General features: G+C 39.4%; 3 protein-coding genes across 4 annotated transcripts; all 3 read left to right on the top strand.

The window, feature by feature from the left end:
• The first annotated feature begins 499 nt into the window (after positions 1–499).
• LOC122657629 (purine permease 3-like) lies at positions 500–4,780 on the top strand. The gene is made up of 2 exons (XM_043852390.1): positions 500–1,257; positions 4,408–4,780. The coding sequence occupies exons 1-2, from the start codon at positions 523–525 to the stop codon at positions 4,756–4,758; spliced, it is 1,086 nt and encodes a 361-aa protein (XP_043708325.1). The 5' UTR covers positions 500–522; the 3' UTR covers positions 4,759–4,780.
• Positions 4,781–9,536: 4,756 nt separating this feature from the next.
• LOC122657628 (purine permease 3-like) lies at positions 9,537–11,851 on the top strand. Its single transcript, XM_043852389.1, has 2 exons — positions 9,537–10,364; positions 11,485–11,851. Exons 1-2 carry the CDS (start codon positions 9,591–9,593, stop codon positions 11,806–11,808), a joined length of 1,098 nt encoding a protein of 365 aa, XP_043708324.1. The 5' UTR covers positions 9,537–9,590; the 3' UTR covers positions 11,809–11,851.
• Positions 11,852–19,562: 7,711 nt separating this feature from the next.
• Positions 19,563–27,395, top strand: LOC122660037 (pentatricopeptide repeat-containing protein At5g27460). Of its 2 annotated transcripts, none has more exons than XM_043855211.1 (3): positions 19,563–19,646; positions 19,745–20,015; positions 25,847–27,395. In XM_043855211.1, the coding sequence occupies exons 1-3, from the start codon at positions 19,612–19,614 to the stop codon at positions 27,101–27,103; spliced, it is 1,563 nt and encodes a 520-aa protein (XP_043711146.1). In that variant the 5' UTR covers positions 19,563–19,611; the 3' UTR covers positions 27,104–27,395. The 2 variants fall into 2 exon arrangements, with proteins under 2 accessions (XP_043711146.1, XP_043711145.1); XM_043855210.1 differs by having other exon boundaries at positions 19,736–20,015.
• Positions 27,396–27,720: the final 325 nt, after the last annotated feature.

The raw sequence follows: 27,720 nt of genomic DNA, 5'->3' as shown, positions 1-27,720 counted from the left end.
CTTCTTCTATGGTGGTGTTTTTATAAAGAACATGAATACTAACTCTGGTCCACAAGTTTTAACCAGCCACGGCAAGAGAAGGCAACCGTACCATATCCCATACGAAAGAAAGACAGCAAGTGGGCGTCAATGGATTAAGTGTGATAGAAACGGTTCTACAATCAAACAAAATCTCAAGTCTCAATTCTCATTTTGATTACCCAAGAAACATTTAAAAAAAAAGAAAAAAGAAAAAAAGGGCATCAATCTTTCAACTCAATCTCATCACATTACCTCTTAATTATATCAAAATCGAGATTCCCCCAAGCACCATCCATGATCCAAGCCACCTTAATTTGGCATTTTAGTGAGTGGTCTCTATTCCCAAAAGTTTAGTTGCGTTTTCCTCAAATAAATTATATTTTAGTTGCAATTTCAACTTGTGCTCTCTCAATTAATTCTCTCTCTCTCTCTCTCTCTCTCCCCCGGCTAGCCATTGCCATGGAGATGGAGCCTGGTATGGAGGTTATTAGCCACCAAGAGATGGTCAAGAAAGAGGATGCAAAGATAAAGAAAGCCCTCAAAAGAAGCCTCCTCCTGCTAAACTGTGCCATGTTGGGCATCGGCAACTGTGGCGGACCCCTTCTACTACGGCTCTACTTCGTGCGCGGTGGCAAACGAATTTGGTTCTCAAGCTGGTTGGAGACGGGTGGTTGGCCTGTCCTTCTATTCCCTTTGGCGGCTTCTTACTTGTATCGCCGCCGTAGCAAGGGAAGAGGAGATTCACCTGATGCCACGAGACTCTTCTTCATGAAGCCCTTCATCTTCATAGCCTGCGCCGTCATCGGCGTCCTCACTGGATTGGATGACTACTTCTATTCCTACGGCGTGTCCTGTTTACCTGTTTCCACTGCTTCCCTTATAATTGCAACTCAGCTGGCCTTCACTGCATTCTTTGCTTTTCTTCTGGTTAGGCAAAGGTTCACCCCTTACTCTATCAACTCCATTGCTTTATTAACGGTGGCCGCGGTGGTACTCGCTCTCCATACGAGCGGTGACCGCCCGGCTAATGAGTCCAATAAGCAGTATCTGATAGGTTTTCTCATGACCATCTCGGCGGCAGCGTTGTATGGGCTGGTTCTGCCCATGGTGGAGCTCACTTACAAGAAAGCCAGACCGACCATTACCTTCTCTCTCGTTATGGAGATGCAGTTAGTTATTTCCATCTTTGCAACTCTTTTCTGCACAATAGGGATGCTCGTCACCAAAGACTTCGAGGTACTCTCTCTCTCTCTCTCTCTCTCTCTGTGTATACATCGACGTTGTCCTTCCCTTTACATGGTATCAGAGCGGATTTTCACCGTATTCACATGTTGTAGTACGTATTGCTACATGTGCAAGAGTGTTGGGAATTTAGTCCCATACTAGCTACTAACTATTCTATGGCCCCCCTTATACACCTGGATGTCCCTCCACCTAGGAAATTTAGGATTTTATCTTCTCAAGTGTGATAGACTGATCGCACTGTCCAGTGCACCTCATTTGAGAATCCAACCGTCTACTCAACACTTAAAAGGATAAAAAGATGCAACTGCCATGTTTTTACGGTTGAATTCTTAAGTGTGGTGCATTACTGCGAATCTAACTCCTCTCAGGTGTCCTACCCGGCCAGGTTCATAGGTTCCTCTCATAGGAGGCCGGAAATGACTACCTCACCCCCTGCCCGAACACACTACCCAGGTGGGGTGAGGTTGTCACTTTTGCCCTCTCTATGAGAGAAACCTACAAACCTGACCGGACAGAAACCTGAGAGGAAAAAAATTCCATTGCTGCACTTGAAAAGACGAAAATCCCATTTAACTCTCTCTCTTCCAATGTGCATTACAACTCTATTACCGGTCATTCGATCAAAGGCATTACCGGCCATAAAATGCATGTCCTACCCCCTTCCAGACCCGCCAAATACCTAAATCGATCATATGTTCAAGTGGTAGTAAGTTTTTCATATTCTGAGGTGGGGGAGATATGAAAGTGAATCTGATAGACAGAAAGGATCGAAACCCACGTGATCATCATGGTGTCACTGTGTCATGATTCCAACGGAAAAGGCCAATTAAGCAAGTCATAATCAAATGATACGGTAGATATATTAAGCTTAATCATATCACCCCCAATAAAATCCCATGGTTCGTCTGAATTCTAGATATTGTCACTACCACTTTAGACTACTTGCCTCTTGTTTGATTACTATTTAAAACTTCAAACCAACCGTATCTAAGAATATCCTAAGTTCATCTCTACCGACGTCTTTTTTCTCCTTTTATATGTTTCTTTCTTGCCAAATTTTGATGGCCAACAAGAATGTTCATTGGTATAGAACCTTTTTTTTTGTCTTTTTAAAAAAAAAGTAGAACTATGAGATCAAGTTTATGTTAGATTATTGGACTAGGAGGAAGATTTAAAAAAATAATAATAGAAAACACCACCAAGTAGAGATCTTTTGTCCTAATAATAATTGAATGACAAATGAAGTGGAAACCCTGTAATATCCACCCTACCTGACTACCCTATACCTTTGCCACCCAAAACTTAGCCTTTGTTGACTGTAATATTCTCCATGTTACGGTTTGATTGGGTCTCAAAAAAAAAAAATTTTCCTTTTTTATTTCTTGAACTTTTTATATATTCTTGACCATTGATCATGAAATTCAATTTATTAGATTTCATGATCATGTGTCAACACAAAGGTTCTATGGGAAGGGGAGGGGGAGGAGGTGCCTTTTTTGGCACAATATGCAATTCAGCAGATTCGATCCCTTGATCATCTGGGGAGCATGCACTCAACTAGCAATGCCTCCAGCCAACTGAGCTAGAGTTTAATACAACAATAGCAACATAATAGTCTTATCCCAACTAAATGAGGTTTGCTACATAAATCCTTGTTCTCCAATCAACTTTATTTGAAGTCATACGTGATACAAGCTAGGCCTAAGTTATCTAAACCTGCCCTTGCTTCTTTACTCACTAATTATCTTATGATTAAGCTTGCCTTTGCTTCTTTTAAATCCTTCAATTTGAATTAAGTCACTCCTCCGTATTGACGTATCCCAAGGCCTCTGTTGCACATGACTATGCTATATCAATTAACGTTCTCACAGCTTATCATGTATCAGATTTAGCTACTCTCAAACCCGCTCTGATATGATCATTCCTTATTTTATCCTCCCTCGTTTTGCTAAAATTACAATTGAAAGATTCCATTTCATTAGCTACGCTTTCAAGGAAACTCAATCAAATTCGTAGTTCTCTTCTCTTTTTTTTCTCTTTTTTTTTTCCCTTTCTTTTGGCTAAATTCGCAGTTGTCTCTTGAGTTCGCACAAAAGTTGTATATTCTAAGATTTTTTACCAATCACCTTCATAAAGAATCAAACACCCTGCTCAAATCCCAAAGGCCATGATCGAGGTTCGTTTTTTGGTAGATTCTTGTGGTTTTGTGGATGCAGAAGTTCAGCTAAAAACTAAACTAAACCTGACGTTTAACCACCAATTCAAGTTCTGAATCTGACCCAATTACATAAATCTAGAAGATCTCTCTCTCTCTCTCTCTCTCTCTCTCTCCCTCTCTCTCTTTCTCTCTCTACACATATGTGTGTGGCCTTGCACTAGCGTGGGGTCCAATGAAAGAATGCACATGCAGGGCTATCGATTAGGAGAATTTTTCATTTTGTACGAGTGGGGATGGGGTGATTATTTAATGGCAAGGTTCGTAATCTCGTATCGGTTGGATTGGATTGGGATCGGCCAAACTCGGACAAATATGATACTTTTACCTATGTTTTCTTGTAAAAGCCCAATTTTTTGTTTTACCTTTTTACCTGTCTGTACAAGTGGATCAGATCAATACCGGGATTGGTCTCGGCCAATACCGATCCTAGCCAACCAAAATCGAGTGATTCGATCTGAGACTACGAATTGTGTTTCAGGGATTGTGCTACTCGACCAGGCAACGTTCTAAGAAGTATGTGAACTAAGAAGTTGTCATCTTACTTTTTTGCCCATGTTTAATTCCCAAAAGTTATTTAATGTAGGGATAATCTTGTCATTACATATGGACAACAACAACTTTTTAAAATGACCTAATGATAAGTGACTTTCAACTTAAACCGGATATATGGGTAAGGTTACAATCTTATTTCTAAGCTAAAATGATTTTTAATAATAAAAATGGACAAAAAAAAAAGCTAAAATGAATTTTGAAAATAAAAATAGACAAAAAAGGAGTAAGGTTACAATCTCATTAGGATTAAGTTTCCCTCCCCTCAAGGGGGGTGGGACCCGTCAAAAAACAATTGAATTAAAGGGTTAATCACTCGTAATATATTTTTTTAACTCTTTTTTGTGGCTAATGTTACATTGTCTAATTGTCAGGTTATTCCAAGAGAGGCAAGAGAGTATGAACTTGGGGAAGCCAAGTACTATTTGGTGGTGGTATTTAGTGCAATCATTTGGCAGTTCTTCTTCTTAGGAGCAATTGGTGTCATTTTTTATGGTTCTTCATTACTTGCTGCTATCATAATTACCACTCTACTACCAATCACAGAGGTCTTAGCCGTTTTCTTTTTCCAAGAGTCGTTCAAAGCTGAGAAGGGAATTTCTCTCGCCCTGTCATTATGGGGTTTCGCTTCCTATTTCTATGGTGAGCTCAAAGCAAACAAGAAAAGCAATCAAACTCCAGAATCAGAAAATCCTAGACTCCATCCTCCATCATCACAAGTGTAAGAAAAACTATTTCCCAATGTTAGTTAGTACGTAAGTATTGCTGAATTTTCAGATTGATGTATTTTTATGTTGTAATCTATTGATACAATCTTAGTTTTAACCTAGATAATGGATCAGTTTATCATCAATCTTATAAAGAAACAAGCTAGCTTTAGTTCTTTGGCATATTTTCTTATGTATGGCATGATTTTAGGCGTGTGTGGAGAGCTTAGCCCATTTTTAAGTCTATGAGTGTATAAAGTCGTAATCGAGGATTCGTCACGTATTGCAATATCTTTAGGCTTTAATAGTATTAGCAGATCAAATCTAGTGGAGGAGATCGTTGCCTTCCATTTCACACTTTTAGTGTTTATTTTTTTTAGCTTCCTTTCCTCATTCAAACTCTTGCATGCGGTAATAGGTTTCCTATTGAAACTACTCTTTCTATATTCTATTTATTCCCGCATGCTCTAGATTTGTATTTGTAAATCTATAAATTCTCTTTGTAATTCTCTCTGTAATCGTCTCTTACATTAATAAAATAAGTCTGCATATTTTCCTCACCATTGTTGATGATTTTTTGCGTTGTGTTTGGACTTATTTGATGCGCCACAAATCTAAAACATATACCATTCTCATTAATTTTTTCTCTATGGTGCACACTCAATTCAACATCAAAATAAAATGTATCCGGACTGATAACGGGCTGGAATTTTTCTCTCAACCATGCAACTTTTCTTCTCTACCAATGGTACCATTCACCAACATTCTTGTGTTGGCACTCCCCAACAGAATGGAGTTGCCAAATGCAAGCACCACCATCTTCTAGAAGTTGCCCGTGCATTACGTTTCCAAGCCCATCTCCTATTACGTTTTTAGGGTGACTATATTCTTACCGCCGCCTACCTCATCAACCGCATTCCCACCCCCACTCTTCATGGCAAATCCCCTCATGAACTCCTTTTTGGTTCCCCTCCCCATTATGATCACCTTTGCATTTTTTTTGTTGTCTCTATTACGCCCATAACCATGCACCTGGCCAAACCAAGTTTGATCCTCGTGCCATCCGATGTGTTTTTGTGGGCTATCCCTACGGTCAAAAAGGGTACCGTGTTTTTTACCTTACCACTCAGAAACAATTTGTCTCTCGTAATGCAGTTTTCCATGAATCTATTTTTCCTTATCAACCCACACCCCTCTCCACTACCACTCCTTCTGTTATTCCCCTCCCCACCCCCGATATCCCTCTCCCTTTTCCTCCATCGCCGGCCGCCGCCCCACCATCTCCCCTTCCCCCCACCCCTCCAACCTCCCCTCCTCCCGTCACTCCTTCTAACCCCTCCTCACCTCCCGAGCCCATTCCTGCCGACTATGCTCCCCTAGTTCTCCTTGGCGTTCGGTTAGAGAACACACACGTCCTTTACGTTTAAATGACTACATCTGTTTTGCTGTAGGTTCTTCACAAGGTTCCCGCTCTCTCATCCCATTAGTGACAGGTATTGTCCCTTACCCTATCACTGCTACATTATCCTATTCAAATTTTTCGTCTAACCATTTTGCTTTCCTTAGTGCCATCTCTTCCACTCATGAACCCACCTCCTACCATGATGCCAAACAATATCCCCACTGGCAAACGGCTATATGGAGGCGGAAATTTCCGCTCTTGAGTAGAATAACATTTGGTCTTTGCAGCCTCTTCCTATAGGTAAATCTCTAATCGGTTGCAAATGGATCTACAAGGTTAAACACGAAGTTGATGGTACAATTGAGCGCTACAAAGCACTTCTCATTGCTAAGGGATACACTCAATAGGAAGGGTTGGACTATACGGACACCTTTGCACCGGTCGCTAAGCTCGTTACTGTTCGCAATCTTCTAGCCATTGCTGCTATTCGTGGTTGGCATCTCCGCCAACTCGATGTTAATAATGCATTTCTCCATGGTGCACTTCATGAGGACGTTTACATACGTCAGCCTCCCGGTTATGGCAAACAGGGGGAGACTCGCTATTGCAAGCTTAACAAGTCCCTTTATGGCCTTAAACAAGCTTCTCGGAATTAGTTCGCTACCTTGACCAGTGCCCTATTATCTGTAGGTTTCCGGCAGTCCTTGGCCGATTATTCTCTATTTGTTAAGACCACCAAGTCCACCTACACTGCAGTTCTTATTTACGTGGATGACATAATAGTTGCAGGGGATGATCTTGTTGCCATTCAGGTGTTGATTTCCTTCCTCCATGTTCGCTTTCATCTTAAAGACTTGGGCGCGTTGAAATATTTTCTTGGCATCGAAGTTGCTTGCAGTGCAGCTGGTTTATTTATCAATCAGTGGAAATACACTCTTGATATCCTAGTCGAAGCTGGTTTACTGGCCAACAAGCCCGTTTCTTTCCTATGGCGCAACAACATCATCTGGCTGTTGATATTGGCCCCATCCTTATAGATCCATCACCATACTATCATCTCGTTGGTCGTCTCATTTACTTGACCATTACTAGACCTGATATCACCTACGTCGTCAACACATTAAGCCAATTCATGCATCAACCCCGATAGCCCAATTGGGATGCCGCCCTTCGCCTCCTGCGCTACCTAAAATCTTCCCCTGGCACGGGGATATTTTTTTCGACGACTAGTTCTCTTTAGCTTTCAGCCTTTTTAGATTCTAATTGGGCTGCCTGCCCATCCACACGTCGATCTGTCACAGGGTATATCACATTCCTGGGTAGCAGCCCGTTGTCCTGGAAATCTAAGAAGCAGCAAACCATTTCTCGTTCCTCAGCTGAAGCCGAGTACCGGTTTATAGCTTCGGCAACCTGTGAGCTTGTCTGGTTACGCACTTTGTTACGTGATTTTAACGTTAATCACACTAGGCACATGCGTCTCTATTGCGATAATCAAGCCTCTCTCCATATTATTTCCAATCTAGTGTTTCGTGAACGAACCAAGCACATCGAGATTGATTGCCATGTTGTTCGGGAACGCATTCAATCTGGGTGCATCGCTACTTCTAAGGTCTCTTCCAGCATGCAACTTGCAGATATATTCACCAAAGCTCTTGGGCGTGACCAATTCCTTTTTCTCCTCTCCAAGTTGACCGTTCGTAATCTTCACGCTCCACCTTTGAGGGGGAGTATTAGCGGATCAGATCTAGTGGAGGAGATCGTTGCCTTCCATTCCACGCTTGCAGTGTTTGGTTTTTTTAGCTTCATTTCCTCATTCAAACTCTTGCATGCGGTAATAGGTTTCCTATAGAAACTACACTTTCACCAACAACTGCTTAGCTCAGTTGGTGAGCCGTGGTGCACTTCATGCCCATGCTCACCAAGAGGTCTCGAGTTCGAGTCTCTTGGCTGGTATCTTGTCCCCTCCCCGGTTCGATCCCCCCCCCCCCTTTCTATCAAATATATATGTAAAGCTCCCAATTACCAAAAAAAAACTACACTTTCTATGTATATTCTATCTATTCCCGCATGCTTTGGATTTGTATTTGTAAATCTATAAATTCTCTCTATAATTCTCTTTGATCGTCTCTTTTATTAATGAAATAAGTCTGCAGATTTTGCATATTTTATAAATAGTCCCCTTCCAAAATAAGCTATCCAATTCCAATTTGATCGATAGGCCATTTAATCAACCAAGAATAGAACATTCAATTTTTGCAACCCCAAGGGGCAGCGCAGTTGGCAAGGGGCCTTGTCCTAAGGAAGCTGAAGGTCCTGAGTTTGACTCCGCCTCCCCCCTTGGGGCCACCCACCTGAGAAGAAACTCCCTGATGAACATGGGGGCCCCAGTATCTCTTGGTTCGTGTCTCCAGTTCCACCCCCCCCCCCCCCTCCAAAAAAAAAAATTTCAATTTTCCCTATGCTTGGTACAATGTTTATACAGCTTGATTCGGGTTTGGACAATGCATTTCATTATGTGATTAGATTTCATTTTGATTTAGTAGGGTTATTTTGTCTTGATTTGGTCAATGTCATTAGTTTTAATCAGTTTTGGACAAAAACACTTCGTTATGTGATTAGATTTCAATGTCATCGGGTTTGGACAATGCACTTTCCCATTGTTTGATAGACACCCTCTCGCGATATTTAAGTGGTGCCTCATAGGTACTACCCACGGGCGCCACGCATCTCCCCGAAGGTATATCTTCAGATCCCATATCTTACAGCTACCATGGAACTCTTAATGTTAATTGGGTGTCATTTTCTTTCTCTCTGGATGAATATTTAAAGGTGATGGAGACTAGTGTGGATGTCTGACACGTGGCATCTCGGACATCCAACGGTTTGAGCTCAACATAGTCAATGAGTTCGAACTATTGGATATCTGAGCTACCACGTGTCGGACATCCACACTAGCACTGCCACACTGCCGACCTATAGAGAATTGGAGAGGATAATTTTCCGACTAAAGAGACTGGGGCGAAACAGTTTCAGCGACTTGCGGGACTTCTCCCTCCATTCTTCTGGCCCCGTGTCAACTTGCGAAACAGTTTTACCTCAGCTTTCATTAAAAATCGGATTTTTATGATATTACCTTGATTCGATACCAATTCCTGACCTAGGATTGGCCAGAGATCTGGATCAGCCTTGGCCGATACCGATACAATTTAGCTGATATCATTGATCTGATATCGATACCTCTTTCCATGTTAGGGGCTTGCACTTTGGCGCAGCAGTTGGCTGCTAGCTTGGGAAGACCAGCATAAGTCCAAGGGCAGCAGTTGACATTTTGACCGAGTGGTATCTGTTGTAATTTAGCTGCGTTGTCCACAAATAAATTCTAGTTTACTTGCTCTTTCAACTTGCTCTCTCTCTCTCTCTCTCTCTCTCTCTCTCGCTAGCCATTGCCATGGAGATGGAGCCTGGTATGGAGGTTAGCCACCAAGAGGTGGTGAAGAAAGAGGATGCAAAGATAAAGAAAGCCCTCAAAAGAAGCCTCCTCCTGCTAAACTGTGCCATGTTGGGCATCGGCAACTGTGCCGGACCCCTTCTACTACGGCTCTACTTCGTCCACGGTGGCAAACGAATTTGGTTCTCAAGCTGGTTGGAGACGGGTGGTTGGCCCGTCATTCTATTCCCTTTTGCAGCTTCTTACTTGAAGCGCCGCCGTAGCAAGGGAAGAGGAGATTCACATGATGCCACGAGACTCTTCTTAATGAAGCCCTTCGTCTTCATCGCCTGTGCTATTATCGGCATCCTCACCGGACTGGACGACTACATCTACGCCTACGGCGTGTCCCTTTTACCTGTTTCGACTGTTTCCATTATAATTGCAAGTCATCTGGCCTTCACTGCAGTCTTTGCTTTTCTTCTAGTTAGGCAAAGCTTCACCCCTTTCTCCATCAATTCGATCGCGTTGTTAACCGTGGCGGGCGTGGTGCTTGGCCTCAATACAAGCGTCGACCGCCCGGCTAATGAGTCCAACAAGCAGTATCTGATTGGTTTTTTCATGACCATCGCGGCGGCAGCATTGTATGGGCTGGTTCTTCCCTTGGTGGAGCTGACTTACAAGAAAGCCAAACAGACCATTACCTTCTCTCTCGTTATTGAGATGCAATTGGTCATTTCCATCTTTGCAACTCTTTTCTGCACAATAGGGATGCTCGTCAACAAAGACTTCCAGGTTCTCTCTCTCACTCTCTCATTCTCTCATGTTGAGATTCTATCTACTAGTAAGTCTATGTGAACAGGACACCCACTTGATCAAGGTGTCACTTTATCATGATGCCAATGGAAAAGGCCAATTAATTAAGTGAGTCATAATCAAATGATAGCTAGGGTACTTACGGTAAGCTTACCCCCAAGGCCGGACTTGGATCTTGTGCAGCTGTGGCGGGAGCTGCACTGTGCAACACCAAAAACCACCCTAAATACAGGGGGAGGGTGGTCATTTCACATGTGAGGCCTAGGTGAGACCCACCTGTGAAATGACTACCTTACCCCTGTTTTTTCTATCCACAGCTGGATAAGATCCAATTCCCCCAAGGCCCCAAGCAGTAGTAGTTGGCCCCTGACAGAGTCCCATGGTTTGTCTGGACTCTAGATATTTGCACTACCACTTTAGACTAGCGTTTTTTATTGGTTAAAACTTCAAACGAATCACATTAGGATATCATCAGTTTGAAAATCATGGTCAGAGTTAGGTTGGGTTGGATTTTAATGTCTTTAATTTTTGCCGTCTATGAAAGATAGACACGTGTCTCATTCTTTAGGAGTTTTTTAATCTCCTTTTGCATGTTGTTTTCTTGCCAAACTTTGCTAGGCAAGGTTGTTGGTTGGGGGGTCTGGATCAGGTTCTCTCATACGCCAATTGACACACATATGGAATCCATGTACTTTCTTGGATTTCCATATGTGTGTCATCTAGCATATGAGAATTTCTCGTATGAGAACCTGAACCATTCTCGTTGATTGATAGATATACAAGTTGGTTGGCTCAATGTTTATGGCATCTACCAGCAAGAGGATCTCTTAAGCCTAATTGTGATGCATCCCTTGCAAGGAAGGTTCGGTCTATTTCATGTAGGACTGTCTGGCTTATTTTCACTTCATGGTTTCTAGAAACTTGTAATTCAAAATCCATGTGTTCTACATGTTTTATTAGTGAAGCTTTGTTTACCAAAAAAAAAATTTGATTAATATAAAAATTAAAACTTTTTAAAAAAAAATAGAACTATGGGATCCAATTTGAGTTAATCACTAGCAGCTTTTTCGTCACTAATGTTATTTTATTTAAATGTTAGGTAATTCCAAGAGAGGCAAGAGAGTATGAACTTGGGGAAGCCAAGTACTACTTGGTGGTGGCATTCACTGCAATTATTTATCAGTTCTTCTTCTTGGGAGCAATTGGTGTCATTTTTTATGGCTCCTCATTATTCGCTGCTGTCATAATTTGCAGTGTACTACCAATCACAGAGGTCATAGCCGTTTTCATCTTCCAAGAGTCATTCACAGCTGAGAAGGGGGTTTCTCTCGCACTGTCATTTTGGGGTTTTGCCTCCTATCTCTATGGTGAGCTCAAAGCAAACAAGAAAAGCAATGAAATTCTAGAACCTGAAAATCCTTGACTCAATCCTCCATCATTACAAGTGTAAGAAAAACTATTTGCGAATGTTATGCCAAAAAAATGGAAATGTGTTTTAAACGCGTTTAAAATGGGAATACTTGTTGTTTGTCTTTTTTCCCATATATTAGGAAAACAAACGATAAAACACATTTAAAACAATTTAAAAAAAAAAATTTTTAAAAAAATACTGAAATATGTTTGAGATGATGTTTTAAACACATTTTTGCTAACTATGATCACCATACATCCCTGATACATAATTAGATATCCAAAGTCCAATGTCCACGTAGACATAATTGATGAGTCATTGGTCTTGAATATGAAACCTTAACAATTGATCTGCGTATACATTAACGTTCTTTTTGTTCAAATCAGTTTATAAGTTTAGAATCCTATGGTAGAGGGAAAGGGGAACATAAGCTCTGAACTTCTGAAGTCTATGGACCCACTCATATCATTCATCCTGTAATGTATAATATTAACACATGTGTAGTATTTTGGTCCAACCATGCCACAGAGAAGACTTAGACATTTATTTCATGTAGTGTCAGGATGAAGGGTCTATTAAACTCCCAGTACTATAAGTTACAATTTATTTTTGGGGAAAAAAAGGCTATCTGGTTGTGTGGTCTGCTTGGTTCTTGTGCCTAGACACCGAAGCATGTGAAAGTATCATGTTACCCTCATGAAAAGGTGGAAATCTTGTCCTAGACAATGTTTGCGCATGCACTCCCATTGCCCGGCACGCATGCAGGCTCTAGAGGCCCACACAATGAACTTTTTCCTTTTATTTTTTAGAGGGTTGAACATGATTGAATCACCAAGTGATAAAAGTTATTGAAGCCCTAATGTTTTAGTATCATCTTCCTCATACATGCTCTATATGCTGTGGAGGCAAAAAGCTTTTGTGTTCAAAGCATAATGTACTCTAATTCAGGAAGATATTATAGTCTGCTAAAGAGTACTAAAAAGGGGTACGGTCTTATTATAAATAGCAAGAAGAATGGTGGATTCTATCGTATTCTACGATACTACAGCTATACTACAACTACCACAACTCATCATGGCCCTTAACAAAATATTGTACGTAATGCTCCTATCGGCATGGCTGACTCTAGTCCACTGGCATTACTCAGCCGCAGTTAAGGGTGTCAATTGGTCTGGTTAGGAGCTATCGGTCTAGTTCTTTAAAGGTTCTAACTCTAGGAGATTAATACCAGAACCTTACCAATAAGTTAATCGGTTTCAAATCTGAGATTCAATACCATTAATTAATGGATGTACTAGTCTGGTTCCAATTCCGGTTCCTAATCGGTTTCAAGTAGTTTAAAATTAAAAATAGAAAAAATCACTAACACATACTACATATATTCAATAATACTATAATAAGACTAATATCAATCACACGAGATATACAATCCACCATCATATTTTTTTCTCAAATCACGAAACTAGTCCATATTATTTCTTATTTTATATTCAATATAAGTAGGAACACCATCACCCTCATAAACTAATATTATTTTAAGGTATGTTCTTAGGTTAGCATTCCTAAATGGAACTATAAATTAACAATTGGATCTTTAATAAAATACTATATGGGACAAGAGGTACCAGTCAAAATTGAAAGAATAAACAAAATAAAGGGATTGACCTTAGCTGTCATAACCTTAAGTCTTAATAATTATATAATATATAGGGTTAGGATGTGGATGTGAATCAGTTCTACCAATTCCGATTCTAATGGTTCTTAGTTGGTTTATCAATTCTAGAACCGTTGGGAGACCAATAACTTAATTGGTAGATCCATAATCGGACCAAGAACTTAAGAGGTAAATTCAGAACCGCACAAATAAGCTATTAGGTGAATCAGTTCCGATTCCTAGCGAGTCAATTTCGATTCCTAACGGGTTAGCTCCAATCCGATTCCCGATTCCCATATCCCACACGAAAGAAGGATAGAAGTGGGCATCAATATAAGGGTGTCAAAACCTAGCCCAAACCATTAAGACCGACCGAAACCGATCAAAAAAATCCAAACCGAACCGAGTCGATTCTTATTGGATTGGTTTTGAACTGGGGTATGACGGGACCGGCTGAAAACCGGACAGCACCGGACCAACCGATTACAAACCGAAAATCGACCAAATGAAACCAATAACAAAAATCATTGAATATAAGACTATGAATTGGTGAATTGATTATCCATTGATTTCAATATTAGTGAGCAAATTTCTGGTTGTAAGGGGAACTGTTAAAAATCAATGACTATGAGGTTATAGAAATAGGGAAATTGATTTGTAGCAATGCTTCTTCCATTGATCTCTTTGTTCACTATACAAAATTAGTTGGTTGTCATATAATTGATTGGGTAAATTACAGATCACCCCTTGGTTTTCAATCGAAACTCAGATCACCTCCTGGTTTTTGAAAAAACTCAAATCAGTCCCTCTATAGTAACGGTATTAGTCTGCAGTTAGTTATTGGTGTGAAAGGACTATTTTACCCTTGTACTAAAACATTAGAATTAAATTTACAATACTACCCTTCCTTCATCTTCAACCTAAAATACCCTACTCCTTTCCTGCAACCGCTGGCAGCACCGCCACCACCATCGCCGCCGCTGCCTCTGCTTGTTATCCGCTACATTATCGGCGCTTTGACATTATCTTGTAATGTAAAATAGGAAGTTAAAGACTCATGACAGATTCTATAGTTATGCCACTTCTCAACATTCATATAAACTAAACCACCAGAAAATTGTGTAGAGGTCTACCCCAATCTGCTCGAATGACCAAGCACTTAATACCAACTATTCAAAAATCCATGAGATTGCAAACTACCAAATGAAATGAAACTTAATTAATTATGATTTTCATCGTCAAATTGTTCTGCTTGGATAGAAAGACTGAATCATCCAATCATGAGTTTCCATTAAAACAACCCATCGCAATTTCACTAGTTTTCATTCAAAAACCCATCTAAAGGAATCATTTCTTTCATACAAATGAGATCGAGATGCCCCAAGTTGAGATCGAATCACATATTTGTCTGTTTGGTACTCAAAATAAGGGATCAAATCGATTGGGTAATGAAGGTAAAAGAGAAATTAGGGTTTACATATTTGTCTGTTTGGTACTCAAAATAAGGGATCAAATCGATCAGGTAACGAAGGTAAAAGAGAAATTAGGGTTATAGGAATTGTTACCGCTTCCAAAGATCACGTTGGGGTTTGGAAGCGATGGATCTCCAGAGGCGATCCATCTCGACACAGAGAGATTGGATCCGAGCGATGTCTTTCTTGACAGAGAAAGAGAGTTCCGGAGAATCAAGGCCATTCGATGATGACGAGAATTCCAAGCGTTCGAGCCTCTCCAACCCATCTCTCATTCTCAATAACAATCTCTTCGAGCTCTGGTAGATTTCCGGCAACGTTCCAGGTAAGTTGCAGGTGTGAGGAAGATGATGAATTTGGGTTTTTAGTTACAAGTGTAAAATCGTAAATCAACATTGGTCAAGGGTAGTTTAGGGACTTAAATTTATTTAACTGGCTGACATCATCACTTAATAGCATAAAACTAACGTTACGGACTACTTTGTCATTTTGGGATCTAAACTAGGGGGTGATTTGAGTTTTTTCAAAAACCAGGGGGTGATCTGAGTTTCGATTGAAAATCAGGGGGTGATCTATAATTTACTCTAAATGATTTGATAGTAGGGTTCATTTTGTGATTTCAATATTAGTTATCTTCTCAATAAGTATTCATTGATTTCAATATTAATTATCTTCCCTTCACAGCTAATGATAAATAATTATATGATTTTTAACAATGATTTCGCTACGAACTCTATTTATCCATTGATTTAAATATTAGTTATCTTCCATTCTTCCCCTTACAATTTATTCATCTTTGTTCGGATTACAACATGAACATATCTTATTCATGGTTGTTTATTTGGGAAAAGGTGAATTAAAGTGTTTTTATCGAATCTTTCCTCATTACAAACTATTCATAAACATATCTTATTCATGGTAGTCTTTCTCCAGAACTAACTCTTCTCCGAGAAGTTCCCTCTGACCCAATTGACTAGCACGATTGGACCTCTCATTCAAAAACTTTACTAATGGCTTTTTCTGTCAAGAAAACAAGCCATGGAAAAAGCTTCATCACGGAGTTAGAGTTTTAGAGATTAGACTCTTGAACAAGGGCGTCGGATATGGGAAAGAAGGAACGTGACGGGACTCGCCTAGTTTAACGAGACTCAATTAAAAAACATCGATTCTCCTTTGACTCGGATTGAATCTGACCGAGTCAGGTCATTTTTTACATTGGCTGAGTCTACACAACTCTTGACCAGGCTTTGTGATTTTTTTACTCGACTTGGGTGACTCGGCCGAGTCAGAACCTGGTTTTCCAACTATGCTTTAAACAACTCAAAGCCAAAAAGGTTCACAAAAATGTTGAAAACAAAATGGCCAAAGTATCATTTTTATCTAAAAGGAAAATTTCATTGAAACAAACGCTTCGTTTTTTTAAGACATTCATTTCATCAATTCAACTATAACCAAACAAAGAGGAAGAATTTTTTTTTTTTTTTTTTTTTGGTAAACGGGGAATTTATTGATGAGAGGGGTGAGTACAACCAGTCACCTCAGAATCACAAAGCTCCTGAAGCCACCGAATGGAGTTAGGCCAATCTGTCATGTACCCAAGAGATGTACCCAAGAGACAGTGCCTTCCTAGCTAGGGCATCCGAAACATTATTCATAGCCCTAGAAACACAAATCATCCTCTCCTTTTCCTTTTTTTTTTTTTTTCTTGGTACAATTCCTCCAATTTTATTCTTCATATTTATTTAAAATGAGATCATGGACTTTAGTACAAATGTGAATATAAGAAGACATATGCATTGTTTCCATTGTAGATATAAACTTATGATAATTAACTAAATTATTTTTATTTTTGTGTAATGTTGAATTTGAAATGACAATATAAAAATGATGCAATTGTGCTTTTTAAATGCCATAAAATCATATAGTTTTAAGAATCCATTTTTTTTAGGTCCGAGTTTCTCTTCACCCATTCATTCGATATGGGCATCGATATCGTCAGATGCCCAAGAAGAGGGATAGTTTCGACCCTAAACAATAGGGGTAGGAGTTTATGATGTGATAAGAGTATCATCACATGGTGATCACATCACTAATGATGTGGGGATCGGCTACATGGGTCTTTCTCCTCCAAACAACTCTATTCGCGGTCATACTAGGATCAAGCCCTACCACTTGCATATCCTTTCTTACCACTTCTCCAGTAGTCATTTTAGGCTTCTCCAGTAGTCATTTTAGGCTTGTCCCTACCTCTTTTAGGTCTGTCAAACTGAATCTAGTCACTTTTCCTTACTGTCGCATCCATGGGTCTCCTTTGTACATGACCATACCACCTCAAGTGGTTCTCACGGACCTTATCCTGGATTGGTGCAACTCCCAATTCGGCTCTAATACAATCATTCCTTACTCTATTTCTCTTGGTCTTGTCGTACATTCTCCTCAACATCCTCATCTTCGTTATACTCATCTTATCTATATTACTCTTTTTAACTATCCAATATTCCGGCTCATATGTCATAGCTAGTCTTATTACTGTCTTGTAAAATTTCCTCTTAAGCTTAACAAGCATGCGTTTGTCACACAACACTCCCGAGTCACATCTCCACTTCATCTATCCTACTTTAATTGTGTCGGAAACAGTATCCTCTATATCACCCTCTTTGTTAATGGTTAACCCCATGTATCTAAAGCATTCACTTTGTGGTAGCTCTCGCTCTTCAAGTTTCACAACTTCGTCACCTCTCCTGGTTTGATTGAAGTTATACATCATATATTCTGTCTTTGTTCTGCTTAACTTAAAACCTCTTGATTCCAAACTTTATCTCCATAACTCTAACTTCGCATTAATCCCTTCCACTATCTCATTTATCAAAATACTATCATCACCGAATAGCTTCATCTTTATGCATCATGCAATCAAAATTATTTTGTCCTTCATTGTTTGAAGGGGAGGGTTTAGAGGAGAAGATGCAGGTGGGGTGCACCTATTGTTCATCGTTCCATAGGTCTTCTTAAAGGATGTGAATGGGAGATAACATGAAGAAGGCTTTTGAATATTTAATTGTCAACATTAGCATATCATGATATTTTTTGGAGGGAAACTTTGGGCACACCACCATTGTATCTTAAGCTAGCACCCATTGCGTTTATCTCTCTCTTCTCCGCTTTGAAATAACTCCACTTGCTTACTGCACACAGGCAGTGTGTCTATCCCTCTTTTTTTTTTTTTTAAATCTAATAAAATGAGGGAGACAAAATCACAAAAGGACAACCAATGAGGATTATCTCCTATCTTCTTAATAAAGTAGTATCTTGGATGCTAACTTATACCATTAGTAGCAGCTCATTCACTTATATTATAGGTTCATTTTGTCTGATTGGAATCAACAGGCCGTGGTATCAGCTACCTTCCCCACAAATTTCGACTAAATCTGAGCCCATTTGGGCCGGATGAGATTCAAAACCAAAACTAATCTTGTTCTACCGCTGCCCATTATTGAATTTCTGCCTCGTGGTCAAATTCAACTTTTTTTCCACCGTCAAATGTTGGATCTTTATACAGAGAATGAATAGAGAGAGAGAGAGAAGAGAGAGAGAGAGAATGATTTAATTCTTATCAACCTTGTGCTCACCAAAAAGCTCATCCGTGGCAGGGATGTTCTTGCTCCACAAACCAAGTAATGGAAGAAAAAGGTTCGATGAAGAAGAAGACATTAATGTCATTCTATCCTATCAAAGGTATATTGGTCATAAAATGTCAAACACTCTTACCATTTGCAACTAACGGGAACAACTAAGAGAGTGAGTTTACTTATTAATTATTTTGAAAAACAGGGGTTGTAACCTGATATGTGTAAATATCCAAAACTCATGAGAGGAACTATAATTAGGCCTTACCTCAGGGCTGTACGTGTAAATTTTCCAAATGTTTACATTATTCCAAGCTAAAACAAAGTTCAAATTACCTCTCATAGCTTTACTAGCTAAATGCTTAACAGATAACACTGATTGAGAATCTTCCTTGATACAAAATAATTTATCATTCAAAAAAGAGGTTATCTTGAGTAAATGAGGTACTAGCAAGGCCACGCTTTGAGAACTCTGTTACATAAGTTCCAAATAAAATAACATGTAAAAACAACCATAAACCAATGGATAAAAGACTTATCAAAGGAAGTATAAAAAAGGAATGAAATGTTGCGTTCAGCAGCGTTCAGCAATAGATGAGAGAGAAACTCGATTCTCAATCCCAGATGACCTGCAATCCATATTCGCCATCCTTCCGCTCATGTGAAGGATGACGGTTTTTGTAAAACCATAAAATGTCAATGAAAGAGGAGGGTATTTTTGCTCGATGACAAAAATGTCCAGGGTTGGATTATAGCATGGAAGTTATAGATTCCAGCTGAAGCGTTGAGCTAATGCTGCCAGTCGAAGGGTCTTTATGTAAATTCGTGTGGGTGGAACTTAGAACTTGGGAATGGATTCCAATCTTACGGTTTATAGCAGTGTATAGCAACGTTAGCTCAAAATCATTTCAGTTTAGGCTTCGTTTGGTTATACACGAAAAATCAGAAAAAAAAGGTATTTACACTGTATTGTCGAATTCCAAACATGGCCTTTTGATTTTGCACATCACCTGCTTAGGCTGCGAGTGAGAGTAGACTGGGGAGGGGTAATTGAACAGCGGCAATGGCTCTTCGATCGCTCTTCGGCAGCCTCAGACGGTAATTAGCTCTGCTCTCTGCTCTCTGCTCCTCTCTCTATATATATTTTTTGGTTTTTGCTAACTCGGAACACCTCTGTAAACCCCTAGAAAATGCAGTCAAAACCCTCCATTTCGGCCTCTTTATTTAGAGGAGAAAGGACTATGGAGATCGCTCTCTTCGGGCGCCTTGACCAGCGAAGAGTTCGAAGAATCTCCATCTCCTACGGGAGATCTGAAGAGTTGGATCTTCAAGCTCAGATTTCCCAAGAGAAGCGCCACGGCTGCTATTCAGAAATGGATTGGCGAAGGGAATAAAGTCACCCTTTCTGAGCTTAGACAAATCTCCAAAGACCTCAGGAAATCTCAACGTTACAAGCACGCCCTCGAGGTTAGTACTGTTTTCTGTTGCAAAACCAGTGGCCCCAATGTTTCATTCTCTTTTCTGTTCCACTTTCATCGTAACCATTGAATTTTTATTTTTTTTTTGGGTTGGGAGGGGAGTTCTTAAGCTGTTATCGTTCTTAATCTTGTATTAAAGACAAATATTTGAGAGAGGAAAATGGGAAATCCCGTTGATTTCACATGATATCATTCTATAAGGATCACCCCTGAATGTTATTAGTTCTCATCCTGAAAATTCTGCCGCAGTTTTAACTTTTAACTAATTAAGTTCCTCGGGTTTCTTGTTTATCAGTAGCTAATTCTTCCTATTTAGTTGAATTGATATGCTTGGTACATATGATACCTCATAAGACAAATCTGGAATTGGTCCCAATGCTTTCAAAAGAACCACCATCTATAGAAATTTAGAAAGTGATGCCATCAAGGGATATGTTTTCCTATATGTTAGCTACAATTTTAAGATGATAAGGCAGGTGAAAATAGAAAGAAATGGCAAGGGGGTGAACATCCTCAAGGGAGGAGTGATCAAACTCTCTTAACAAATTAGTTTCTCTACAAATTTCTACTAGCTCCCATAGCATAAGCCCTTCTATGCTAAAGAAACAACTGGCCAACCACAATAAAATTCCTGTCCATTAGATACTTTTACCTTATCTAAGCCTTTTTTACAAAGTATGAAAATGCCTTTACTATAATCATTGTTTTAAGACCTAATGCTCTGCATTATTTTGCTCTCGCTTGATGAAAGAGGCCTCTGGTCAATCCAAGGTGACTCATTCTAGATTTTCAGTAACATACCTCCATTATATGTCCCACCATGCATGTGCAATCCCTTGAGAATATTTCTTCAAATGCACAAACTGTCATGGATAAGATCCCACCATAGTGCTCCTATGCTCAGATCTAAAATCATCACAATCCTTCAGCTCTTTTAATAGCTTTTTGGGTTTTCATCATCTCATTATGAGATCATCTATCATTCAAATGAGCATTTAACAAATCAACTCAGGATGGCCCAAGTTTCTAACATGTGATAGATCGGATGGGGCCAAATTTTGTGGATAGGTAGAACTCAAGGTCTCCAACATATGAGTCAAGTTTCAGCCCTAACAGAATTCCTCAAGTGGCAAAATCAAGCTCTAAAAATCTACGTACTACAAGAGGCTGCATGAGCATTCACGGACGGATGAAAAATAAAGGGATGCATGCCAATACTTGGGAGGATATTTGATTGAAATAGGTCCTGAAATATGACGTGGCTAATCCGATCCTAGACCAATCTATCCAATGGTCAAATAGCCATACTTGTTCCGCCATGTGGCTAAAAATTAGTGAGCGACCTTGATAAGCTGCCATCTTAATGAACTTTGCGTTATTATATTGTTTATTAACTTTTCATAATTAGGGCTCATCAGTTAAGCTCCCAGATATGATTTTTTTTGCAAATCTGAAATTAACTGGTTCTAGAACAACTGAAATGCGCACCAGAATTTGTTGTATGTAACTTGCACATTTGCATTTGGCTTATTCATCGAAAAGAGGGATGGGGTAAAGAAAACCATATTGTGTCATCATCAACTTCCAGACAGAGAAAAGAAGATGGACGTAACTAGATTGCTGGAATTTCACCAGAATTACTCTGAGGATTTCTTCCTTCTCCATTATAACTAGCTCCAAAGCCAATAGCCATACACATCAACAACCAAATTTTCTGGAATTTCACCAGAATTACTAAAAAGAGGGTTCAGTTAAGAAAACAGCTAGTCATTCGTTCCTGAAATGTTAAAAAGGATCCAAAATTTTCAGTATGGGGGAGAAAAGCAAAGTGCCATGCTCACTTTTCCATTCAGTAAGCAATGGGTTCCTAATTATCAAACTATTAATGACCAGATAACCAAAATAACCAGAATCGCAAGGCGGGACATAAAATCAGAAACAGAGAGAGTTCTATAACTCACAGTAGAGTAGTCAGATGGGGACAGACCTCTGGTCAAGATTACCTACTTGGGTGCTGAACAAAATACCAAAATCTGTTATAGATCCAACGCTAAATTGGAAGTTATGTAACAGTATACCAAAACCAGAACTTAGATGGGGTTGAAATCTAGGTTGAACAGACCTCTAAGATGGAAAAACAACACCTCACAGTGTGGCTGAAATCTAATGGTTAGATTAAAAATTATTGACTCAGTTCTGAAATTGGCAAGTATGATCAGAATTAGAAACTTACTGATTCCTACAGATCTAACCGGTGGATGGGGCTCAGCTTCTGGTCAAATGAAGGGTACAGTAGATGAGACTCCCCAAATATCACAAGGATCTGCTGGACAGATTGAATAATAATAGGGGAAAACAGTCACTGCAATAGAACTACAGTAGCTAGCCATAGGGTGTAGGAACACTGAGATTGGGCTTCAATCAACCTTAGTTGTAACCAGCAGTTAGTTCTCCAATAGATGAGAAACATAACTTCAGAAGGGAAGCTCGGACAGGTTCAGAAAAGAGTTATAAGGATCAAGGGATTAAGTGGAAGAAGATAGAAAGAAATAAAGGGATATGTTGGTCTCCCACCAACTAGAAGATGGCCTCTCACCAATCTCCACCTTGGAATCTCACCAAGGTTTGCTGTCTCTCACACTCACACACATGCACAAAGTACACATGGGGCTGTCAAAATCGTAGGAGGCTAGGGACTACCTCCTCCTTTATTAATAAACAGTCTTGTTACAAAAAAATGGAAACTCTCCTTAACTAATGGAGAGATTTACAAAATAGCAACTAAATAAAACTCAAAATAGAAACTGAATAAAGCCCAACATTGTCAATGACTAAGCAACATAAAATAGAAACTAACTACTTAATCCCGTATAGGACTTAAATCTCTAATATTTGGGCTTATAAAATTGGCCTGTTACAAAAGTAAACCCAAAAATATAAAGCCCATGGCCATACAACCCATTGGACACTCAAAATTACACATATTAGTCCATTCTTGGTCCAGTTTGATGGTCTGGTTTGTTGCTGGCTTTCTTGTTCTTCTGAACTATATCAGTAAGTTGTGACCCATGACCTATCAACCCAAAAACCCAGTCAATTCCAATTCCAACCAATGAGAAAAAGATTTTTCAATTTTAACAAAAAAAACAAAACACAAAATAATAACTGGAAACATGGCTAGAAGATTCTTAAAAAATATGATTCTTTTTGAAAGCCTCAAGTATAAAGGTTCTCATGGACCAACTTGATGATTAATTGATAAGTTCATATACCAAAACATATTATCTTGGTTGCTGACTACTGCTGAATTAAAGTTTATTGAAGAGTTTTGGCTTGTATCTCCTGCCAAATAAAATTTCAAGAGTAATCGTGGCTTGTGATCCTGGATCAGAAGCCAAGTTATATGGCATTGAGACCCAACTAAAGCAAAAGCAATTTTAACTATAATGGCCAAGTTAAGATGAAGCAGAAGTAACCTCAATCGCAGTGATCAATTAGTCTCCACCAAGTCTGTTATGGATCACCTCATCAACTTCATTGATGGAAGCATTCTTTTGGTTCCCCAAGATGTTCTTTTATGTCTTTAGTGAATGACATAATATCATCCTCCTCCCCTCTATAGTGTCTTACACAATGACTTGTGCTGAGAATGTAATAAATTTTGAACAATGGTATTGCTGAGGTAAGAGTATTAATTCCTTTGTCCCCCAAAAAAAAAAATCTACATTGTGGGTTGAAGAATGAACAGAGTACACAAGCGTGAGAGGAAGAAGACAAGGGGGGGCGGGGGGTGCTGGAGGCCGGTGGGGTTGCAGAGGAAGAAGAAGAGGTTACGGTGATGTGGGTCCCCCTAGGTTTTATATTTTGAGAAATAAAAATAATTATGGGTGAGTGGTGGCAAAAAGGGTTTAAGGGTATTATGGGGTTTTACAAAATCTGTAAATGCCACGTCAAACGGTTGATAGAATCTTTCAAAAGGAGGGGAGGGCATTATCATTATTCAAAACCTGGGGGAAGGGTTTGATATTATGGATACTTAGAGGGGAGGGCCGAGGGGGATGATATTTACTCTAGAAACTGTCCAATGTATATGCTTTTCTCAACCATTTTTAGTTGGTATTATTCAATTTTCAAAAAACTTAAGATCAGATGGCAAGACCCAAGAATTTTGAAGGCTTCTTGTGATTCTATTAATGGTCAATTACTAACTGCTATCTAATTTTGGTTTATGGATCCGCTTTTCAATTGAACATAGAGTTCTGCACTACTTGACTTTCAGACATCAGTAACTTTTCTTTGTACACATGATTGTAGTGGAAGTTATTGAAACCTGTTTTGAACTGACATAAGCGTGCAGATATCAGAGTGGATGGTTGCTCATCTGGAGTTTGAGTTATTGGACTCTGACTATGCAGTCCGAATTGACTTGATGAACAAAGTTTTTGGTATTGATGCTGCTGAGCGCTACTTTGAAGGGCTACCTCTGAATATGAAAACTGGTGAAACCTATGCCGCACTTCTTCACTCCTATGCAAGTGCAAAACTTACTGAAAGAGCAGAAAAGCTTTTTGAAAGGATTAAGGAATCGGGCCTTACCTTGAGTGCCCTTATCTATAATGAGATGATGACATTGTACATGTCGGTTGGGCAGTTGGAGAAGATCTCTTCAGTTGTTGAAGAGCTGAAAAGACAGGAGGTCCTACCAGATCTCTTCACTTACAATCTTTGGATTAGTGCATGTGCGGCCACTTTTGACATTGATGGAGTAAGACAGATTCTGGATGAAATGAGTCATGATTCTAACTTTAATGAAGGTTGGGTGACATATATGAAACTGACCAATATATATGTTACTACAGGACATCTTATGAACTCGGAATCAAACTCTCTAGTTGAGGCAGATAAAAGGATTACTCAGAGAGAACAGATAACATATGACTTCCTTATCATTCTTTATACTGGTCTGAGAAACAAACAAAGAATTGATGAAATTTGGAAGTCTGTGAGAATGACTTCGCAGAAAATGACAAGCAGAAATTATATATGTATTCTTTCTTCTTATTTGATGCTTCGGCAGCTGAAAGAAGCAGAAGAAATTCTTGGAGAATGGAAACAGTCCACTGCCACAGATTTTGATATCTCAACATGCCACAGGCTTTTGGATGCATTTACAGAGGCTGAGTTGATGGAAGAAGCCAAATTACTCCGTTTGCTTATTGATAAGAATTGCTAAATAGATGGATCAAAATAACAGCAAATTATGACCAGGAATTGAATACTGGGGAGTTTTTTATGGTTCAAGTACTGCGGAAAATAGGAATGCAAATCTTTAGTGCCATTGTTGTCTTTATGTTTCTATCTTCTTACAATGCGGAAATTATCATTTCTTATCTAATTTTGAACTTTACTTGCTTTCTTCTCCTGCTGATGTGTTATGTTTATGTACTTGTGTTTGTGATGGAATAAATTTTGTTTTCATTTACTGTATTTAAAGTTTTTGTCCATTCTAATTCTAGAAACAGGAGGTGTGGATTAGAAAAAAATTTGGTTTATTTCTAAATATGACTTTCAGTTGTCCTGTTGTTGTCCTTTCTGTTATCTTTTTCCATTCTCTGTTTGACCTGTTTACTTATTGAAATATTGTGAACAAATTTTGCACTGAGGGTTAACCCTGTTTGGCTAGAACTATCTGAAATGGAACTTAGTTCACAAGTTCAGATCAGTGTTCAGGAGTGGCTTATTGGATGCATTTTGGTGAAGCTAATTGTCATGGTCCATTCATTCTGTTAGTGTTAAACATGGTATCCCCTTACTATGCAGATTCTGACATGGATGGAAGCTCAAAAAAGCTTCCGAATGCAAATGTCAGCAACTGAGTATGCCATCAGATTGGAGTTGACAATCAAAGTGTATGGTTTATCAGAGGCTGAAGAGTATTTTAAGAATATCCCCAACAGGACTGCACAGAGAGCAGCATGTCTCCCAATCCTTCATTCTTATGTGAAAGAAAGGGCCACTGATAAAGCTGAGGCTCTCATGTTAAAGATTCATGACTTGGGTTTGACTGTGAGCCCTCAGCCATACACCGAGATGATGAAGCTGTATATGGCTACATGTCAGTTTGAAAAAGTAGCAAACGTGATCCAACAGATGAAGCAGAACAGGATACCACTTAATATTCTCTCTTACAACCTCTGGATGAATTCATGCAGTGAAATGTCAGGTGTTGCATCAGCGGAGATGGTGTTCAAGGAAATGATGAATGACAAGAATGTGAAAGTGGGTTGGAGCACTTACTCTACCTTGGCCAACATCTATATAAAATTTGGCCTGGTTGATAATGCCATTCTGGCCCTCAGGACTGCAGAACAGAAGTTATCAACATGTAACCGTCTTGGTTATTTCTTCCTCATTACACTTTATGCTGCTTTAAACAACAAGGAAGGAGTTCTCCGGCTCTGGGAAGCCAGTAAAGCTGTAGGGGGGAAAATGACTTGTGCCAACTACATGTGCATAATTCTGTGTTTGGTGAAGGTTAATGATATTCAAGAAGCTGAGAGAGTCTTCAGGTCATGGGAGTCGGAGTGCGGGAAGTATGACATCAGAGTTTCCAATGTCCTTCTTGGTGCCTACATGAGGAAAGGCTGGATGGAAAAAGCTGAATCACTGCATCAGCACACTTTGGAGAAAGGTGGTTCTCCAAATTATAAGACATGGGAGATTCTCATGGAGGGATGGGTGAAAAACCAACAAATGGATCAAGCCATTACTGCCATGAAGAAAGGGTTTGCTATGTTGAAGCATTGTCATTGGCGTCCATCACCTGCAATCATAATGTCTATTGCAGATTACTTTGAGGAACATGGGAATCTAGAGGATGCAAAGAGGTATGTGAAGGTTCTCCAGAAGTTGGGTCTTGTTACTTTGCCATTGTACAAGTCGTTGCTCAGAGTGCATATTCGAACTGGGAAACCAGCTCCAAAAATCCTTGTGATGATGGAAAAGAATAAAATTGAAACAGATGGGGAGGCTTCTGAACTTATTAGATGTGTCAATAAGATCCCTATCGAAGATTAACCTTAGTGGTGTTGCACTGAAACTAACAGGGGACTTACAGACGTCCCTGGGTAGATTGTACGATGTGGAGTAACGCTAGTGAGAGAATTGAGGATGATGTTAATTACTAATACCAGAAGATAGAAGCAAAAGTTCATACACTGTTTTAACACGAAAAGATATTTTGTTGGAATTTAATTGAAGAAACTTGGAACATTTGTATATTCTCAATTGAGAAGGTTGGATTGGAGGATATCTGAGCAATACCTTAGCAATGTGTCTTACCAGAAGGTTTGATTGCTTTATGAACTCTTACACTGCTTGTTTATGCATGGCTCGGTCAATTCAATCAATCATTCGTCATAATTTTCATTGTTCAACTCTTTCACAACATGACATTTTAAAAAAAAAAAAACCAAAAACTCTGCCCTCCCTATCTTTCTGTCGGAGGGATGGAAGAATAGAGACCTTTGGTATCTCCTCAAATCCAAAATTGGGGCCTCACAATCATTAGCAGATATATTTTTCTTCGTTCATGGTTTGATATTCTAGTGTCTTAGGCATGGAGGAACCACGCTAATCCATCCCAAGCTTGATGGTTAAACTTTGCTGCAATGACAATAGTGTGGGAAGGTACT

The sequence above is a fragment of the Telopea speciosissima genome, chromosome 4 (assembly GCF_018873765.1).
Source record: "Telopea speciosissima isolate NSW1024214 ecotype Mountain lineage chromosome 4, Tspe_v1, whole genome shotgun sequence".
Classification (NCBI taxonomy): Eukaryota; Viridiplantae; Streptophyta; class Magnoliopsida; order Proteales; family Proteaceae; genus Telopea; species Telopea speciosissima.
The sequence above is the reverse complement of the archived record's forward strand: the minus strand, read 5'-3'. Positions and strand labels throughout refer to the sequence as shown.

Coding starts and splice junctions, on each gene's coding strand:
- LOC122657629 (XM_043852390.1), top strand. CDS start 523: ATGGTCAAGAAAGAGGATGCAAAGATAAAGAAAGCCCTCAAAAGAAGC. Junction 1,258..4,407: donor TCGTCACCAAAGACTTCGAG/GTACTCTCTCTC, acceptor TCTAATTGTCAG/GTTATTCCAAGAGAGGCAAG.
- LOC122657628 (XM_043852389.1), top strand. CDS start 9,591: ATGGAGATGGAGCCTGGTATGGAGGTTAGCCACCAAGAGGTGGTGAAG. Junction 10,365..11,484: donor TCGTCAACAAAGACTTCCAG/GTTCTCTCTCTC, acceptor TTTAAATGTTAG/GTAATTCCAAGAGAGGCAAG.
- LOC122660037 (XM_043855210.1), top strand. CDS start 19,612: ATGGCTCTTCGATCGCTCTTCGGCAGCCTCAGACG. Junction 19,647..19,735: donor CTCTTCGGCAGCCTCAGACG/GTAATTAGCTCT, acceptor GTAAACCCCTAG/AAAATGCAGTCAAAACCCTC. Junction 20,016..25,846: donor GTTACAAGCACGCCCTCGAG/GTTAGTACTGTT, acceptor CTTACTATGCAG/ATTCTGACATGGATGGAAGC.